The 16,256-nt window shown below is 44.6% G+C and overlaps 1 protein-coding gene across 3 annotated transcripts in view; it reads right to left on the bottom strand.

Annotated features, from left to right (window-relative positions):
• Nucleotides 1-16,256, bottom strand: part of GALNT10 (polypeptide N-acetylgalactosaminyltransferase 10) — a 688,264-nt gene that overhangs the window by 179,216 nt on the left and 492,792 nt on the right. For all 3 annotated transcript variants that reach the window (XM_078653659.1, XM_078653658.1, XM_078653660.1), the window contains one exon: nt 5,892-6,113. In XM_078653659.1, the coding sequence (XP_078509785.1) occupies nt 5,892-6,113 (222 nt within the window). The remainder of the gene's footprint in view (nt 1-5,891; nt 6,114-16,256) is intronic.

Below are 16,256 nucleotides of genomic sequence, written 5' to 3'. Positions count from 1 at the left end.
CTGGCGAGTACCAGTGTGATCGTCGCCGGTGTCCTCATGACCTTAAGGCCTTCCCCCCCAAACATGACTAATTATAGGGATAGCTCTAACTGATTTCCTGTATGGTTCTTTGAAATCATATAAGAAATACTCCGTCTGGGTAGCTGACATCGGGAGTTCAAATCTCTTCGCTGCTCTTTCCATCAAATTATGGAATCCGCCGATGTCCTCTGGCGATGAATCAATCGGCACTGGAGAGGGAGAAGAAGGCGGAGGAATAAGGTAGTTATCCCATTCATTGTTAGGATCAGTTATCTCTCCCTCCTCTTGGGCATCATCCGTGGTGACTGGATCCTGTTGAGGCATTGGCTGTGGTGATCTTGGCAAGGGGTCTGGCAGTAACTCCCGGCTTCTAACTGAAGAAGCTGGAATGGAGCGTGGGCGCGGAGCAGATAATGGCACCTCTTGAGATGGAGTTGGTGGGAACCTCTTTCTGTAGTCCGCCAGCATAAACTGAAGGTCCATCAATAAGTAAGACTGCATGCCAACCATCTCCTCCTGGTAACCCTGGCGATATTGGTGTTGGGGAGGGTATTGATACTCCCCGTATTCCTCCTAAAAGTCATCCTCCTGACACTTCAAATGTAATTGTGAAGGGCTACTCGCATAGCCAAAAGGGCCTTCATCCTCCTCCTCTGAATCCTGCTCCTCCAGCAGGTGTGATGGCACAAGAGGTGTAATATTGCTTGGTGAGACGATTTCCAGCGTAATCCTCCTCTTCCTGGCAACTCCCAACTTCTCTGTTGTTTTTTCCCTCGTCTACGAGCCCGTCGACAAGATCTCCGACGAGATAGTAGACGACACCATAGTTGTCGATGCAGCCGTCGACACCAACAGCAGTGCCTTATCATTCGTCGATGAAGTAGTTACCGTCGTCGTTATAGTCGTCGACGATCCCGTTATCAGAGTTGTTGTCGTTGTCGATAAAGTAGTCGTCATCGACGATACTGGCGTCGAAGCCGTCGTCGACAGTGACGTCGTCGACGGAGAGCCATCAGTCACCGGCAGTAAAGGTTTCTTTGGGATTAACTTAACCTCAATCTTCGTCATCATCGACGAAGTCCTTCTCGTCGACGATGCAGATTTCACTGATTTTACCTCAGAAGGCATTGAGGAAGCCTTCTTATAGGATTGCCAGACCTGAGGGGGTGATTTAGACGGCTCAGATCCGTCATTTTTGTAGCCGTATCCCCCGAAGCATGTCCCTTACTCTCCTTTTCTTAGTTTGAGGAGATTTTGAGGGACTGCGCCCAGAAGAGCATGAGGTGATTTCTTTCTTTTTTGAGGTCTCCTAGATGAAGAAGAGGATGCCTCATCACTATCACTGGAGATAACCTCCTTTCGGGCCTAAAGCTTTTGAAGCCATATCAAAATGCATCCTTTACGGTCCCTCAGGGTTTTTACTTGACAAGGTACGACATAACTTACAGTCTTTAGCTTGATGGCCCGGAAAAAGGCAGTAAATACAATCAGCATGAGGGTCATCAGTGTAGAGCCTCTACTTGGAACAAGTGGCACAGGCTCTAAACAAACCCTTTTTCTCCTTTCCAGACATTCTCAGACAGAATTAATTAGTAGTCAGCAGTGAAGATGATAACAGCAGATGAAATTCACAGAATAAAACTCCAAATCTCAAGTAACAAGAGAAATTCGGAGCAGAGCTCAAAAAGGACTCCCTAGCACAACATGCGGTAGAACATCTGAGGGGCTAAGGGTCTCTCAGGAGTGTTCTAGAGGGTGAGAGGTCCTGATTGGCTAAGGGAAAAGTTTAGTCTATTTTACATAATGACTGTTATGGGCTACAAAATGGAAATGGGCCTAGGCCTTTTTTCTGTTTTGTATTTATCTAAGCATTGCTTTTTTATGTACCGGGGACTCCCATCTGGACGACGGGGAATGATTCAAGCATGTGAATCTATGAAAGATCCAATACTGGAGTAACATCATCTTCCCAAAGGTATCCATCATGTGGGATTTCATACCCAGTGGAGTGATATGGAATGCACTTGGATTGACCCAACAGGTGGAGGCTTGGACCATCAAGCTCGCAAGAGTAGAGTGTTTGGTAAGGAAACTGGAGTTCTCAGGAGCAGGGCGATGGCGGCAGGCAATTGTCCTGTGCACAGGCCCCAATGAGTACAATGGTAAGGGGTTCATTAAAGGAGTATTGGTTCAGAAGGGGCAACTCCCAGCAGAAGCACCTCTGTGTAGACATTCATCTTGACTGCCACTGAGGGCAACTGAAGGTCCAAGGCCTCAGTCGCCCTGCGCATCACCACAGCAAATGAGGCACCTCCTTTTTGATAAACCTTTGTATTGTTTTTTTTTTTGCAAGGTATGCAACTATCATGAAGAAACATTTATTTAAATTCCAGTCCATCGAGGCCTAGACTGCCTTGACGCTTATGGTGTGTAGGGATGTGTGCCTATCTGGGGATAGTAGATGACACATTGGGATGGCTGGTACTCAATTGTTGCTAATGCACCCTCGCTATCTCCATCTGGTGTTCGGGATGACACTGCATCCTTCTATACAACCAAACTGAGGAAATTGAACTCTGGAAAATGGGGCAGGGGTAGGGGCATTGAATGCCATGGGCTAGTAACTCCTGGGGTGATCCCCCATCAGGACGAGAGGGGTGTGTCGCTTGGGGCCGCAGGTGGATGGTCTCGTGCAGGCGATATGAATGGGGTTCGGGGTTCATCCGGGCCTAGCACTGTCTGGGTGTCACATGGGGTGTCTTGCGCGTGCATGAAGTCATGAAGGAGCATCAACCACTCCAAGGCGCTCTAACACTGTCCTCCTCGGCCGCACCCCATTTTTTGACCACCCCCCATCATGCCTCTATAGGGGGGCCATTAGGTGATCGCGAGTGTAGTGTAATGCTAAGCTTAGCAAGGAGTATGACTAGGATAGCAAATCGGGTCTCCACCTTTCTCTGTTTGTGTCGCTTAAAAATCCCTACGGTGCCGGCCTCCCAAGTGTTCAGTCCCGTCAAGCCCAACCGTCAGCAGTGTGGCATGTACTTTCGCCCAAATGGCTTGCAGCATGGGGCAAGTCCATAGCATATGGATGACTGAGGGGAGGCACCCTCCTCCATAGTCATGGTAAGGGAATAGACAAAGCCAGTCTCCTTTGAGTTCTCTAAACAACTGGCATCAGTATCGTCTAGGGGATGCTGTTATCCATAAAGCTTCCCAAGCCCCTCCCATTTGTCTCCCTCTCCAGTCGATTATCAAATGTAAAATGAACGTGCTGCAAAGGGGATGGGACCACCTAAATATGAGGTGAATAGCCTCATAGAAGTCTTTCAGTTGAGCGGGGGTTGCTCTGGCTCTGGGTAAGTAAGGGGAGCACAGAGTGGACCTTGTCTCAGGCTCCGCCGAAGCAGGGGCCCGGAATGAAGACGTTCCAGCATATCGTTCAAGGATTTAGACAGGCGGTGCAAAGCCAAAGACCACTGTCTTCTTTTAGTGGTGAAACTTACCCGATGATTTTGAATGAGGGGATGATGACCATCGGGTGCAGGTCTGCAAGCTGTTCCGGGACCTTTAGCATGACCGAGATATTGAGTGTTGCGGGGTCATCTGACACCAGGTGATGAGGAGCTTGAAAGAATACTCCCTCATCGCCTACAGGCGCAAGGTATGGCACTCCTTGCTGGTCTTAGAGTTGCAGTCCCTCTCCAAGCACCACGAAGTAAGTGTGGGTCTATCACGACATCAGCCTGTGACAGGCAACACATGGTATGAAACAAGCAGGTTTCTTTGGGGACATCCCTGTCACACTAGGAGAAAAATCTCTCGAAAAAGGTTTGACAAAAGGTTGAGAAAAAACTGTCAAAAAACAACTGAGGGCGCCTCATCACAGATGAGAGTTTTCAGGTGCAGAAAGGAAAGAACTAATGTTAGTGCACCAGGGTGACTCCTATATAGGCATCATGCACGTCATTTCTGGCAAGAGCTGCGCCGAGCCAAATTATGCCCCCAACCAGCATGCAGAGAAACAGCTCGAAATCTTCCAGATTCAGCCCGACATCTAGGGAATATTCTAAGGTAAGGAATCTGTGGCTAGAAGATAATCAATAGATTAAAAAACACAAAAAGAAATGGCCAGCAAGGCGCTCTAACACTGCCCGGTGTCTGATGAAGCTGTAAGCAGACAAGACTTTGTTATGATTGTGGAAGTGTTGTTGCCTGCCCATTCCCCAAGGCCTCCATGACTGCGATTGCACATGAATGGATAGAGTTAGCAGTAGCTAGCAAGCAAGATTATCTCTTCCCTGGGCCATATGTAGTAGGTACAGGAGTGATTTATAAAGAGGCCATGATATAACTGGGTCAATGGAGGAACTTTCGGAAGCGTCTACAGCCGCCTAGCTAGGGAGGGTCAGGATAGAGCTGGGAAGTCTGAGATCTTTTTATCTTTGTGCTGCTGCCCTTTTTCTACCTGGCGCGGATTCACTGGGACCCGGCTATGTAACAGATTATGTTGCAGACGCAGAGGTTTCTTTGCTATTTCCCTCGCATCCCGAGTGCCTGTAAGCCACTGTGAACGAATTGAGGATAGTTACGTGGAACGATAAAAGTAAGTGTGTGTGTAGGGAGTCCTCTAAAAGGGGAGTGGCCTATATAATTAAGGGTATAGTTTAAACATGTAAACTAAATTTTAGCAATTCAAATAGTGTGCATCTGGTCAGTATTTTGGATCTGAGCTTTCTGCTATTGCATGAAAATATTTAACACAACAACCGACATACACCTAAAGCCAGCCAGGACTATTAGCTTTGTCAATAGTTGTTAGCTGTATAAGAAACATTATAACAAAACTGATTTTGTTGCAAATAATATTGAAAACGTTTTAATTCTAAAACTGTGAGACTGTGTATTAAACATTTCTGAAGCCTGTGGAAGGAGTAGTTGTCTTCAGATTGTCTCAATCGCTCAGGTTAGTTTCACGCTATGTTAGACATGTACGCCCTTTTTTTCTCTCTACATCCGCACATCTTAAACTCCACATATTGCCTCTTCAGCATCCTCTTTTCTGAATGCACTTCCTCACATCTCCTTCACTTTACCAACCCTAAACACACAAGGCACCCACTCACTTGTAAGCACTGCATTTTCTTTTACTTTCACTGTGTCAATATTTTGATAACAGTGTAACTCCTTCACACATATGTACAGATTCACAAGTGCAACTGGAATAAGTGACCATTGTTGTGTGTGCTCTGCTCAGAAGCCAACGATTGCATGACCATGCATTCTGAACACCCTTTTGGCTCACAAGGTTGGCACTGTGAGAAACCCGCACTGTCTTCATCTCAGCCAGAGTTCTGAGCGACTAAGTTCAAAGTATGCACAATTCAGGACTAATATGATGCATGAAAAAATACAGAAGCACAACAACGCCCTGGAAATAGCTAACACTCCTAGGGAATGCAATATTAGGTAAAACGAGAAAAAGAAACAGGAACTTAATCGCTGACATGGAATACCATCAGGTTATTTACATTAATTGTTCAGAAATATTTCAGTGTTTATGCCAGTAAAGTTAAGGACATAAATATAGGGCCCGGTATTGAGCCGCTCCAATGTCCGTTTTTAACCATCATCAGACCCGGAGTGACTAGACCACTTAAAGACCTTGGGTAATTTTTACATTAAAAACATATATATGGTTGTTTCAATATTATTTTGAATATCTCCTTCGGGTCAATTAAGACTTCCGTGCTGCAACTCATTAACTGATGCCATCCTCGCTGAAATAAAAACCTAAATTATGACTTTCGCCAAGCACGTCTATGAATAAGCTGCGGACTCAATATTTGGGTCTTTTAAGCTTAACCCACCTCTCCCCAGGCTGCTGCAGGGGGCTCCACAGGGGGGTAGAAATTTGGCAGGTCCCAGGCGACCTCGTTCATAAACCACTTAAAGCTCTTGCAATTGAGGTGGTTCCGCAGTTCCTTCTGTGCAGCTACATCACCTGCGGAAAGGTGCCTGTACTCAGGACGGCGCTGGTAAATGTACTCCGCATACTCATCCATCCAGACCTCAGCCACTCGCTTCAGATTCTGCAAAGGACAGTGGTGACATAAGGTACAATCAGTGAAAACTGTTGGGCTCCTCACTGTGCAAATGTGTGCATTTTCGGACACATAAAAAAAGACTACTGATGCGATTCTAGGATAAAACTTTATATAAAAATAAAAATAAGGCCCTTGTCGAAGCATATGAAGACAAGTTATCCGGAAGCGAAATAACACATTTTATTCAATATACATTTGCGCTACACCACAGGTAACCTAAGGAAAGTAAACTACATGTCACAGAAGACGATAACAAACATTGCTTGCTCCCAAAATGATCCCACTGTAAAAAGTAGCACTATATTCATGACTTAGATGATAAAATCCAGCAGTGTGCCTAGAACCTCAACCTCTGGAATAGCTCCACTATCATTGGATACCAATCTCTCGCTGGGCACTAAGAAAAAAATATTTACTTTCATTAAAAAGTAAACTACATGTCACAGAAGACGATAACAAACATTGCTTGCTCCCAAAATGATCCCACTGTAAAAAGTAGCACTATATTCATGACTTAGATGATAAAATCCAGCAGTGTGCCTAGAACCTCAACCTCTGGAATAGCTCCACTATCATTGGATACCAATTTCTCGCTGGGCACTAAGAAAAAAATATTTACTTTCATTAAAAAAATTAGCACTAGCCCAACTATGTAAATAGAACCTAGTCAGATCAGCACACCTAAAACTTTGTTTGGCAGTAAGTAAAGGATGAAATGGGTATTTGTTTTGTTGCCTAATACCATGCCGTAGAACAAATTACTTACCTTCGGTAATGCCTTATCTGGTTGAGACACTGTCTAGCCGCAGATTTGTTACCTTAGAAATATGCCCAGGTGTCAGACTGGAACTAAAAAAATTTCTTGAGCTGTACTCTTGCTAAAAAAAGCCCCTTGATGGCACAGTTCGGCTTTGTTTGGCGTAATTGGTGTCATCAGCGCCAGAAGCAACGTGCGCGGTGCCTATATAGGTGTCACCTCAGCGCACTAATGCCTGTTTCTTTTCACGACTTTCCACACCAGGAGTATGGAGATACGAAGAACACTGACTGCTAGTGTGGAAAACTAGAGCTCTGAAAGGGGAAAGCCTTGACCCTAGAAATCTGTTTGCAGAGCGGTGAGGAAGGGTGGGTCGGTAAGGAATCTGTAGCTAGAAAGAGATTAGATAGAGTCGTTGAGATAAGGCGCTACCAACTTGTTCGTTTGAAAGCGTCTTCTAGCTGCAAATTCCTTACCTTAAAACAGATACTCCAGCAATACCTCCCGAAGGTGTGTCTGCGGAGCAAGTTCACACTAGAAAGGACCACAGGACCAAATAGGCAGTAGGGCTTGGTGAACGTGTGCAGAGACACCCATGCAGCTGCCTGACAAATGTCAAGGACAAGAACTCTGCGTGCTAACGCAGTGGTCACAGGCTTAACTCCGGTGGAATGACCATGCAAACCCTCAGCGGGTTGTTTCTTGGCCAAAGCGTAGTAGATTTTAATGCAGAGTACAATCTCCATCGGGAGAGGGGCAGTTTCCGCACAGACCTTCCCTTCTTTGCTCCGACACTGTCCACGAAGAGTTAGTCGTCCACCAGGAATTCTCTCATGAGGTGAAGATAGAACCACAACGCTCTTTTAGGGTCCTGATGGTGGAGTTTCTCCTCTTCGTTAAAGGGATGTGGTGGAGCGTAAGAGGCAAGCAGGTTAATGAACTGGTCTACATGAAACAGAGTGCCAACGTTCGGCAGAGAGGAAGCTCTAGTGAGAAGAACCAGCTTGCCTGAGAAGATGGTTAGGTACAGCGGCTTAGATGACAAGGCATGGGGTTTACTGACCCTCCAGGCAGATGGTATCGCCACAAGGAAGGCCGCCTTGATGGTAAATAGCCTGAAAGGGCAGTTATTTAGCAGCTCAAAGGGAGTGCATATCAGAAACAGAAGTACAAGATTGAGGTTCCACTGAGGCATGATAACGGATGAAGGTGGAAACATATGTTGGAGACCTTTCAAAAACCTATTTACAAGAGGGGATTTATGAGGGATGGCTGATCAGGCAACCACAGGAAGTTGTGAGATGACATGAAGATAGCTCTTTAAGGTGCCCAAAGCAGAGCCTCGCTGGACAAGAGACAATATAAGCAGAAGTACCTGAGAAAGAAGAGCAGAAAAGGGGTCAACATGCTTCTTAGCTCACCAAGCCACAAACTTGCTACCGCAGCAGGTGTAAACCATCTTGGTGGAGGGACTCCTGGCAGCCAAGAAAACATTCCAACTGTGGGCATAAGGTTGAAAGCTGTCAACTGTTGCGGCTCAATCTCCACGTATGAAGCCAAAGCGTTGACAGGTTCTAGTGGAGACCCCTTCCCTGCTGATGTGACAGAAGGTCCTTCCCAGTGCTTAATTTGTAATATAATAAGTGCTGGTGCTCTGAACAGGAGGCCACTGCAGCTTGCACCACTGATTCCGGGTCCCCAGAGCTTAAGGAATGGCTGAGGAGAAAGAAATTAGCATTTTTAATGTATTTTGTATTCATAAACGACCGATGTTCTGCTGAACTCCAAATATGATGGGCAGAGCCACCATGTGGCAGAAGGTCATAAGTGTGTGATGACAGTTAAGTGCCGGTGCTGAGCACTGGAAACCAATTAAGTGTTGATGCCGAGCACCGGAAATCACTGGCTCAAATTAAGCACTGATCCTTCCAAAGGGGCAGTCTTATCGGAGGACTGAAGGCCATGCTTAACAGCTCGGGATACCAAGCCCAGTCTGGAGCCATAAGGATGACTTTGCCCTAGTTGTTCCTGATCTTCTTGAAAACTATGGGCAGGAGGGAAATCGGCGGAAAGGCTTACGGGCAGCCAGAGTGCTACTCGAGACGAAAAGTGCATCAGAACGAGGGAAGCCTTGGAAACTCCAGCGCACATAACTGCTGACATTGCATGTTGTCGGTGCTGGTGAACAGATCTAATCAAGGCTCTCCCCACTGCTGAATTAGACCTTCCACCACCTCCAAGTGGAGGTGCCATTTGTGATCCGCTAGCCATCTTCGGCTGAGTACGTCCGCCCTGGGGTTCAGAGAGCCTGCCAGGTACTGAGTCACCAGGGATATGCCCTAACATTCCAGCCATGTTTTGAGGCGCAGACAGGCCTTGGGATGAAATTGTGAGAGCCCAGGTCTAGGAGAGGACAAAGGCCTATGTCATTTTTAGGCACCAGAAAGTAGGGGCATTACCAACCACGACCTACTTCTGGCATCAGCACTCTCTCTATGTCTCCATTGGTCAGGAAAGCTGCCACTTCCTGGTGGATCAAGGAAAGATGGTCCTCCGTCAGCCTGTCACAAGCAGGTGGCATGATTGGAGGAGTAGCCATGAAAGGAAGGAGCAGCCCTTTTGGACAATCTGGAGCACCCAGTGGTCTGATGTTATTGACCTCCACTGGTGTCGGTGATGGTGTATCCTGCCTCCCACTGGTTGCCCATGATGATTTAAGGGCCAGTAGCGGTCGAGAGTAGGTGTTTCTGTAGGGCAGTGACTTGGGCAGGGGGAGGGACAGGGTGGGGGGTAGTAATGTATGGATTACGGAGTTTTACATGTAAGTAAACATTTAAATAAATAAAACTAATTTCGTTGCGCGCACTGCATCACCAAATGTGATGCAGTGCGCGCAACAAAATTCGTTTTATTTTTTAAAATGTTGACTTACCTGTAAAACTCCGTAATCCATAGATTACTACCCCCCACCCTGCCCCTCCCCCTGTCCACGTCACCGCCCTGCAGAAACACCTACTGCCGACCGCTATTGTTAACGGCGAAATTAAGAGGTTTGGAGGCTGCGGCAACCGAGAAGGTAATGGACTGGCCTGACCTCTGGTTGTACCCCTAGGCCCCACAGGATCTGGGGGCAAATAGTCCTTGGTCATGCAGAGGCAAGGGTGCTTGTGTGCCATGGTGGCTGGATCGGTAAGGACATGGTTGGAAGCCCCTTCCGTTGGCATGAAAGGCAGATTGGTGTTGGCGGGGGCCATGGAAAGAGCCAAGGAACTGGCTGTAGCTCGCTATCTTTGAAGCGCTCCATTTGCCGAGTCCACCTTTTCTCCGAAGAGATTGGAGCCAAAGGGCATGTCCATATGTGAGGCTTTTGTCAGCCCCTGAAAAGAGTTGTGGTGCAGTAAGGTCACCAATGAATAAACTGCTCTGCCTAGTGAGTCGGTCATATCCAGCCCACATTTGATCATGAACTTGGGTGCATCTCTTCTGTCTGCCATACCTTGGGAGAATATGGCCAGTTAAGATGTAAGTCTCTAGGTTTAGTTAAAAATGGAAAATAATTTAAAAAAAAGGTGTTTACATCCTAAATGCAGGGTTCAGGCTTGGGTTTTGTGCAATTGATCATTTGAGAAGACGTAAGACTGTTCTAGATCCGCAAGCAGGAAGTCCTAGCAAAGTTTGGTTTACAGTTCTTGTATTAGAGTGCCTTTGTCTGGCATCCAGCATGTTTCTTCATTATTGCAGTGATTAAAGCTCTCCTAGATGGAGTTGGGAAAGTTTTCTCTCCTTTTAGAAGCCTCCCCCACAGTAGCTGAATGTGGAACACTCTAAATTGATGGGTCCCTTTCGACCAATGCACAAGACTGATTTACAGCACCTTTCATGGAAGGTTGATTGTTTAGTGGCTACATCTACCAGAAGTGTGACAGGGCTTCAAGCTCTGTGCACCAACGAACCATACACAATTTGAATCCTAAAATGGCACTAAGAACTTACTCTTCTAACCCTTCATTACTCCTACATGTTATTTCCTGGTTTTCATATTAATAAGACAATGTTCCTTCCCTCCTTTCTTTCCGAAGTATCCAGCAGAGAGGTTGTTACATAACCTCAATGTGAAGAGGGCATTGTTTGGATAACACTAAAGGATTGGTAAGGTCAAACATCCTTTGTCAGTCATAGGGCTATACTGCAGGACTGAATTCCTCTAAAAAGGACCATAGCCAGGTGAAGTTGCTTGCATTGTTGTCTGTTATGAAAAAGTAAAAAGATCTTTAAATGGTAAGCTAGTAGCCCACTTCAGAACGGGGAAGTTTGTTACTGCTGGTCTGACGAAAATTGTCCCCCATTCCGGACATGTGAGGCTGCCATCTAGAGGTCAGACCATACTTTTGTTAAACATTATTGCGTGGGCTCTGATTCCAAGACGGAAACTACGTAGGTGAGGCCTATATAACAGATTTGTCTAAAGAGTTAATTCTTTGACTCTGAATGTGCTTTTACGGCTGGCTGCATTTTACCTCCTATTAATAGCAGACAAAAACCCATGATTAAGACAGAAAGTTATCTAACTGTAATCCTATTCTTTCGTCATTGGTTTTCTTTACGAATTCAGAAACGTCTCACCCACTCCTAGAGGTTTTTGGTTCACAGATTTTGCACAGGATTCCACATAACTGTATCTTCTCTTTGTCTCAAAATATGAACTGCTAAACAGACAATGTGCTGGGCATGATGGGATAGTGCGGTTTTCCAAGATTTTTAAAGAAACAGGATTCATTTCTGTTTTGTCATGTGTATACTTTATAATGGGGCACCGTTTCCTGCTTATCACTGTTTTACAATGGTATTTTCAGCCACCTATACTGCTTGATTTGTAATTGCTGCCTTCTTGGACAAGAATCTATTTATTTTGAATAGATGAGAAATCGTTTTTTATTGTGTTTGATGCTGGGAGATATTTTATGAATATCAGAGAGTACTCCACAGAGAAGAATAACATGCTGTGATGGTGAAAGAAGAAAAGACAGCTCAACTATACAATGTTTTTACCACAACACTTTTTCACAGATGTGCTGGACACACATGGGCCTAGACAATAACATCTTTCACATGAAGTAACGGATCTGCATGAGGCTGGTTTGCCAATTTGAGTGATGAGGACATATTTGAGCAAGGTTGTAATAGCTTTTTTACTTCAACCGTGATGTTGGGTCTTTGTAGCAAAGTTTTGTTTTCTTTCCGAAAGTAAGGAGTTATGCAAGACACAGTCCAGCATGCTACTGACTGTTTAAAGATCACCATTTCTAATCAAAATTGCTGATCAGACTGTTTAACATTTTATTTTTTATCCATGTAAGCCCAATATTCATTAGGATGTTGTTAGAAAATGGCCCTCTCTGAAGGGCCACCCCAAGTGTTTTGCCTTCCTCCTCCCCTTTTTCGACCTAGTTTTTGCTGGCTTTTGGACTTTAGCACTGCTTAGCAGTGGTAAAGAGCGCAAAGTGCTTCTGCTATCTCCTTAACACATTGTAAAATTGGCTCATACCCAATTGGCATATTTATTTTACTTATAAGTCCCTGGTAGAGTGCACTACATGTGCTCAAGGCCTGTAAATTAAATGCTACTAGTGGGCCTGCAGCAATGCTTGGGCCACCCATCTAAGTAGCCAGCTAACCATTTATCAGGCCTGCCACTGCAGGGCCTGTGTGTGTATTTTACTGCCACTTCGACTTGGCCTATAAAACTACTAACAAAGCCTTAAACTTCCATTATATCACACAAAAGTCATCCATAAGGTAGGCCCTGGATAGCCCTAAGGGCGTAGCTAAAAGATAGCACAGATAATTTTATGTTTTACATGCCCTAGTAGTGACAAATAGCTTAATTCGTTTTTCACTGCTGTGAGGCCTACTACTCTCATAGGCTAACATTGGGAATCCCCTAAAATACCTTTAACCTGTAATTCTTGATTACAAAAGGGTGCCTGCATCATGTTCATATCTTTGGAATGGTACTAATAAATCCTCTTTACTGGTAAAGTTGGATTTAACAATTGCTGTTTAGAAATGCCACTTTTAGAAAGCAGGCATTACTCTGCACTTACTGATCTCTGTGTGCCTTGCAGCCTGCCTCCAATACATGTCTGGGCGACAGTTCCACTCTGTGCATTTCCCCCAGACAGCCAAAAACACAGCAGGTCTGGGTGTGGCTGAGTACTGATTTACATTAATCTGCATTCTGAAGGCCCTTCCTGGTCGGGAATGGACTCATACTTACACTTCAAAGGGTAGTGGCCTGATCCCAAACAAAGGACCGGAACCCTTCCCACAGATAGCCTGGCACACAGGACTGGCTTGAAGGGGATACTGGTGCACTTTAAAGGCATTCTTTGAAGTCTCCCCCGCTTAAAAGGCACTTTTGGGTATAAGTACTGGGTATCTGACCCCACCAAATCAGACACTTCTGGACCTACACCTGAACCTCTGTCAGAAGAACTGCTGTGCTGCTCACGGGACTCAACTGGACTGCTGATCTGGAAAGCCAGTTTGTTGCCCTGCTGCCTTCTGTCTCTGACTCTGCTGAAGGAGAACTGGAGTCTGCCTTCTCCCAAGGGTTTTGCAGCTCCAACTAGGAACAGCACTATATGGTTAACCTCATGAGCGCGGCGGTTTTTCCCGCTGCGCGCTGAAATTTCAAAAACCCCGCGGTTCATAACGAGCTCAGCTCGTCATGAGCGCACGGCAGGTAAAACTCATGACGAGCTGAGCTCGTCATCAGCCTCGAAGGGGTTAAGGCCCAACAGCAATAAAAACATGAATTTTCGGGAATTGTGAAAGCTAACTTATGGTTCAAATGGTTCTAAGTTCTGGATGACCACCCCGGCCAAAAGAACACAGCGCCAATGGCAATAGTGTTAAGGAAAGGGGCAAATACAGGGAAAATAAATGTACAAAGTGGGTTAGTATGGTGCAGGTTCAGCTAAGATGAAAGCATGAACATGTTTCTGAAGAAATAAGTTACTTACCCGTAACTGCAGTTATCCAGTATTGGTATCTTTCATAGACTCACATGCTTGAATCATTCCCCGTCATCAAAGTGGGAGTCCCACGGTAATATAAATAAAGCAGTAGTAAAAAACTTCCATAGGCTGTCATGGTGACAACCATGCATTTAATAGCCTATCTACCTCCTTTTCTAAACAAGCATTTACAATGTACCCGGTCTCCCATTTTCAAAACTTTGACCTATTGGTATTGTAAATGACAATACCTTCTATTATTGCAGGTTTTTTAAACACATAAATAAAAGGCATTGTCATTTACAATACCAATAGCTCAAAATCTCGCAAATGCGAGACCTATTGCATTGCAAATGCTTGTTTATATTGGTCCTGGTGCAGAACAGAAATGTAGTGCCCGTCATACTGCTGACATTACTACCAACCAAAACTGATGCGTTCTGGGTTGGAAATCACAGACCATTTGGAAAGTGCTCTGTGGGCATTCAAAGCTCTACAATGATATATCAGTGACAGTCACAAGGTCGCAATAATCAAAGGAGATCAAAGATGTAGATAAAGATATATTTAATATCCGTTTCAACCACAGGAGGAGTGCCTCATCAGCCCGGAGTCCGACAAGCAACTGAAGAAGCTCAACGAACCCCCGACATCAGAAGACTCCATACAATTAAAAGAATACATTCCATAATACATGACATGCATACATTCTGAATACCAATTACTTAACCACTACATCACCTCCCCCCTTTTACAAAAACAAAGAATAAACATTAGTACGAAATAAATTCACTGTATCTTGTGTGAGCTTTTCTGACTCTACCACTACGACTACAAGCAGGAATGGAAGCCTTTTCAATTCTATAAGATGAAGTAACCACATTATCATGAGAATAGGTATTGACCGTAACATCCTGCTGTAACCAATGCATCAATCACATTCCTCTTGGATTACATTACTATTCTTCTTACAGATTAAAGCAGCTTGATCCTCAGACAACTTCACCAGCTGCCTCACATTCCACCATCCCTTCTCCCTCAAGAACACTGCACATTTACTAACTTTAATCACCTGAACAGGATTTGTAAAAATTAAATTTCCCTTGGAAACTCTAAAAGGTTTTTTAATCATAACCCACTCACCAACAAATATCTGTACGTCTTTCACATTCTTGATCCTATCAAAATTTTTCTTCATTTCCTCCTGTTTCTGCCTAACTGTAAACTTGAGTTCCTCAGAACCACACCCTTTTGGACTAGAATTTTTTTTACAAAGCCAAGAAGGCATTAAGGTAGAGTGTACTTTCCTGCCCCTTAACAATTCAAAGGGTGTCACTTGAGTTGTACAATGTGGTGACGTATTATAATTCCAAACTTTGTTTCAAGAAATTTACATACATCTAAACCTGAAGCTATCGCCGTTTGAATACCTTCCATCAAGATCTTATTCCCACGTTCCACCAAACCATTTGAGGAAGGGGAATAAAGCGCCACCTTAAGTTGTTTGATATCATGAAACTCCAGAAACTTGCGCATCTTGTCAGATACAAAATGCGTACCGTTATCTGTTACCAGCACCTGAGGGGCCCCTTCCAGCAAAAACACTCTTTCTAAAAATGAGATAGTATTATCTGAATCAGGGGCATCCACAAATTTATAATACATACACTTAGAAAAGTAGTCTACGGCCAACATAAGATATCTCTTTACATCAGGTAAAACCTTATATGGGCCAGAAAAATCCAATCCTACCTTTTCCCACGCTACCCCCGGAAATTGAGTAGGTTGCAAAGGAGAGTCATGTGTTTTCCAATGTTTATCCGACAATAAACATTCTTCACAATTATTCACTAATGCCCTCACCTGAGCGTCGATGCCAGATCACCAGTAATGAGACTTAATCCTCATACAAGTTTTTGTCACGCCCAAATGACCTTTGTGAGCCAACCTCACAATCACATTCCTCAAACCACTTGGTGGAACAAACTTGTCCCCTCTTAACAAAATGTCATCCTTAACAGAAAGTTCCTCTGCCACCTGAGAAAATTTTTTCAAAGCACCTGATAAATTCCTCACATCAGGCCAAACCTTAGAAGAAAATTCTGAAGCTTGAGACAAAATAACATCTTTCACACTAGCTTCCTTCCAATCCTTTCCCGAAATCGCTGAGTTCCATTCCTCAACAGCATCAACCACAGTCACGCACTCTACGTCCTCCCCCACTAAATCATCCTCATCATCTTTATCCATTAACATCCTGGATAAACAATCTGCCCTGAAATTTCTTCCCCCAGCAATGTGTCTCAATTCAAAATTGAATTCCTGAAGTTTAGATACAAGTCTGATCAACCT

Source organism: Lissotriton helveticus, chromosome 7, assembly GCF_964261635.1.
Source record: "Lissotriton helveticus chromosome 7, aLisHel1.1, whole genome shotgun sequence".
Lineage (NCBI taxonomy): Eukaryota > Metazoa > Chordata > Amphibia > Caudata > Salamandridae > Lissotriton > Lissotriton helveticus.
The sequence above is the reverse complement of the archived record's forward strand: the minus strand, read 5'-3'. Positions and strand labels throughout refer to the sequence as shown.